The following is a 4723-nucleotide window of genomic DNA, read 5'->3' on the forward strand; positions in this document are numbered from 1 at the left end:
ATACAATTGTCCATGACAAGTTGTTGTTAACCTTTTTTCTTTAATTAAATTAAGTTGGTCAAATCTAGCTTGAACCCATTATGCTTCTTCTAACTGAGTTTCTATTAGCACCCTCAAAGATGGGATTTCTACCTTAAAAGGAAGGACCGTTTCCATCCCATATACTAAAGAGAAAGGCGTTGCACTAGTTGAGGTCCGTACCGATGTACGATATCTATGTAGGGCAAAGGGAAGCATTTCATGCCAATCTTTATATGTAATCACCATTCAAAGGCCCCATTCATTTTCGGACGATAAGGAGACGAATTGTGATGTTGAATTTTGAATTCTTCATATAACTCTTTCATCATTTGATTATTCAGATTAGTTGCATTAACAATGATAATTTTATTAGGCAGCCCATATCAACATATCAACTCCTTTTTTATAAACTTTACTACCACTTTTCTGGTCACATTGGCATAAGAAGCTACTTCCACCCATTTGGTGAAATAGTCAATTACAACTAGAATGAGACGATGTCCATTTGACGCCTTCGGTTCTATAGCTCTAATAACATCTATTCCCCACATCGCAAATGGTCATGGTGCAAATAGAACATTTAAGGTTGTAGGAGCTATATTAATGTTATCTACATAGGTCTAACATTTTTCACATGCATGTAACAGTCATTCTCCATAGTCAACCAAAAATAACCAGCTCTCAAAATCTTTTTAGCCATAGAGTGCCCATTCATGTGTGTACCGAAAGCCCTTTCATGAATTTCTTTCAATATCAACCTTGCTTCTCTTGTATCGACACATTTGAGGAGTACCATGTCATGATTTATTTTATACAAGACATCCCCATTTAGAATAAAACTTGAAGCTAACCTTCTCAAGGTTCTTTTATCATTCTCAAAAGTTGTTTCAGGATATTCTCGAGTTTTAAGATAGTGCTTTATATTAAAATACCAAGGCTTACCATCTGATTCTTCTTCTACAAAATAACAGTACGTCGGTTGTTCATAACTCGTCATTTTAATCATCGACATTTCCTCATCTTGACTAATTTCAAGCATTGACGACAAGGTGGCCAAAGCATAAGCTAATTGATTATCCTATCGTGGAATGTGATGGAACTTAATGGAATCGAAATGCTCCATCAATCCTTTAATGTATATTTGATAAGGGATTAACTTTTGGTCTCTAGTCTCTCATTCCCCTTTTAACTAATGAACCACCAATGTCGAGTCACCATACACCTCCAACACCTTCACCTTCGACTCGATAGCTACCAAAATACCCATGGCGCATGCTTCATATTTTGCAACATTGTTGGTACAACTAAAGCACAACCTTGTTATCATTGGAATGTAATGATTCTTTGGCGAAATGAGCACTGCCCCTATTCCATGTCCAAGTGCATTAGATGCTCCATCAAACAGTAATATCCAAGCCTTTTCCTGATGGCCACCCTCCTTTTCACCAAATAGGGCAAGAATGTCCTCATCTGGGAATTCAAGTTGCATAGATTGATAATCTTCAATGGGCTGTTGAGCCAGATATTCTGCTAAAGCACTTCCCTTAACGGCTTTTTGAGTCACATAGACTATATCATATTTTGAAAGCAACATTTGCCATCGAGCCAATCTGCCAATGAGAGCAGGCTTTTTGAAAATATACTTAATTGGGTCCATCTTGGATATCAGCCAAGTAGTGCGACTCAACATATACTGACGATATGCTACCCATGTTAATGCTTAACAAGTTCGTTCCAACATAGAATATGTAACATCCCGGTCGAATATTACTAATTTAAATAATTAAAATAGGGATATAAGTATAAAATCGCATTTATGATAATTCATTTTCCCAAAACGCTGGAAAATTTAAAACTTTTATTTCAAACACGCCAAACTAAAATAAACTCGCGATGTTCAAATTACAACTATAAAATGTTTATAAAACTAATACAAATAATTGATAATCTGCCTATAGAAAACCAGTGAAAATCCCCAAGTGTTTCCCACTCCGTCTCTATGCATCCACCTGCTCACCTGCATCAATCTCTTCTCCCATGTAACAAGTTACATGATCATAGCCAAGCACACACAGATAGGGTGAGCTCATGTAAATAAACAAATAAAACATTACATTAAGTAAAGCATCTCAAAACTATAAAACATGTTATCAAATTTCCCTTTTTCTTAGTTCCTCGACTTTCAACTCTTTCATTAGACGTCTATTGATTCTACACCCTTTGGTGAGTCCACTGATTGATCTTTGCTGCACGAGTGTCTACTCGCCCCTCCAACTACAGGCCACCACCTAATAGTCCACACGTGGGAATAAATTTGCCACAACCTCACACCGCGACACCAAGTGGAGTTCCCCAAAATGAACAAGAGTCCGTAGTTGTTCCCAAACTACCAAACTCTATCAGATGCAATGAAGAGGGAAATCATCCGAAACCCTGTCGTACGAGCCACAATCTCGCACACTCCACTGAACTTCCTAAACCACCAGGCTACAACCTAGAGTGGCCACGTGTTACCCCAATACAAGATACACTCGTAATTGGGCCCCCAGCCAAAGCATAACATCATGAACATCACCTAAAGCTGTGTAGAAATCCTCCTCGCGTACCAACTCTACACCAAAACCACCTGGCGTGCCTCTCGCGTCGCTAGGCGGAACCTGGTTCAGACCGCCTGGCGGGCATCTCACATCGCCAGGCGCAACGCGCCATACCAAAGCCTTGTCGCATCGTCACCGCCTGGTAGTCACCTCACGATGCTAGGCGCCACACACTCTCTAGCGCCTCTACCAGATCTTTTCTGCTTGGCGGGATCACATTTTCCACCAAGTGCCATGCGTTTCAAGCTTCTCTGGTTTTCGCTTATCACCTGGCAACACACCCCAAGCCGCCAGGCAGCACACCCCAAGCCGTTAGGCACCACACCAATAGCGTCACTACTACTGGTTTTTGGCACTTTGAAGCAAGTTCCAAAGAACCCCAAGCCGCCAGGCAGCACACCCCAAGCCGTTAGGCACCACACCAATAGCGTCACTACTACTGGTTTTTGGCACTTTGAAGCAAGTTCCAAAGAACCCCAAGCACTATACATACAATCCATAACATGAGATATGCTTATCCAGTCATAATCACATGACTAGATCATAGTCCAACACAATCTTGAACAACCAAACAATATACAAAAGTAGGAAAAATACATAACCATTGCCCCAAAATACCGCACGGGTAATAAAACAATAATAATAATAGTAATAAAAAAAACAATAACAATGATGATGATAATAATAATAATAATAAAAAAAACGAAATAATACAAAAAATAATATTAATAAAATAAAATTAAACAATAATAGTAAAACAATAATACTAAAAAGATAAAATAATAAGATAAAACAATAATAATAAAATAACAAAAATAAAAATAAGGCAATGATAATAAAATCATAAATAAAATAAAACATTGATAACAATAAAAATAATAATAAAATAATAGTAAATAAAATAAATAAAATAATAATAATAATAAAGATAAAGATAATTATAAAATAAAATGAAATGAAAATAATAATAGTAAAAATAATAACAAAATAATAATAATAACAATATAAATAATAATAATTATTATTATAATTATAATAATAGTAATAACACAAAATTTTAAAAATAAAAATAAAAATAAAATAAAATGAAATGAAACAATAATAATAAAACAGTAATGTTAATAAAATAATAATAATAATAATAACATAAAGAAATAATAATAAAACAATAATAATGATAACAAAATTATCAATAAAATGAAACAAAATAATAATAATAAAAATAATAAACAATAGTAAAATAAAATAATAATAATAATAGTAAAGATAATTATAAAATAGTATAAAATGAGAATAATAGTAATAATAATAAAACAAAATAGTAATAAGATAATAATAATAATAATAATAATAATAATAATAAAATGAAATTTTAAAATTAAAAATAATAATAAAAATGAAGATAATCATAAAATAAAATGAAACAATAATAATAGAACACAATACTAATAAAATAAAATAATAATGATAAAATAAAGCAATAATAATAAAACAATGATAATATTAATAAAATCATCAATAAAACAAAACAATGATAATAAAAAAATAATATAATAAAATAATAGTAAAATAAAATAAAATAATAATACTAATAAATATAATTATAAAATAAAATGAAATGAAATTAATAATAATAATCAAAATAATAATAATAATAAAATAAAATAAAAATGATAGTAATTGTAATAATAATAGTAAAATAAAATAAAAAATAGTAATAATAATAAAAATAACAGTAATAATAATAGAAATAATAATAATTATTATTATTATAATTATAATTATAATAAAATAATAAAAATAAAATAATAATAATAATAGTAGAATAAAATAATAAGAATAAGAATAATTATAATAATAATAATAATAAATAGTAAAAATAAAATAAAATTAATAATAAGAATAATATTAAGTGTGTTGTATTTAGAAGAAAAACTCTAAACATCTTGTCAAGCCAAAAAGAAGAATCATGGTAATCATAGGTCACAAAAGCCAAAAGAAGAATCATGATAATTGTAGCAATGATTGAGTCACAAAGAGAACTCAATACAACGAAAACCACAAGCACACACATACTCTCTAAAATCACCTACTACAAATATCAA

At 31.3% G+C, this 4723-nt stretch overlaps 1 protein-coding gene across 1 annotated transcript; it reads right to left on the reverse strand.

Moving 5' to 3' along the window:
- Nucleotides 1–1210: 1210 nt before the first annotated feature.
- Nucleotides 1211–1678, reverse strand: LOC114188406 (uncharacterized). Its single transcript, XM_028076992.1, has one exon. The coding sequence runs from the start codon at nucleotides 1676–1678 to the stop codon at nucleotides 1211–1213; it is 468 nt and encodes a 155-aa protein (XP_027932793.1).
- Between the last annotated feature and the right edge of the window lie 3045 nt (nucleotides 1679–4723).

This window comes from Vigna unguiculata, chromosome 6 (assembly GCF_037176805.1).
Source record: "Vigna unguiculata cultivar grain cowpea cultivar isolate G323 ecotype 2 chromosome 6, ASM3717680v1, whole genome shotgun sequence".
Classification (NCBI taxonomy): domain Eukaryota; kingdom Viridiplantae; phylum Streptophyta; class Magnoliopsida; order Fabales; family Fabaceae; genus Vigna; species Vigna unguiculata.

What these genes read in the sequence shown, in the direction of transcription:
- LOC114188406 (XM_028076992.1), bottom strand. Translation starts at nt 1,678, where the DNA reads ATGGACCCAATTAAGTATATTTTCAAAAAGCCTGCTCTCATTGGCAGA.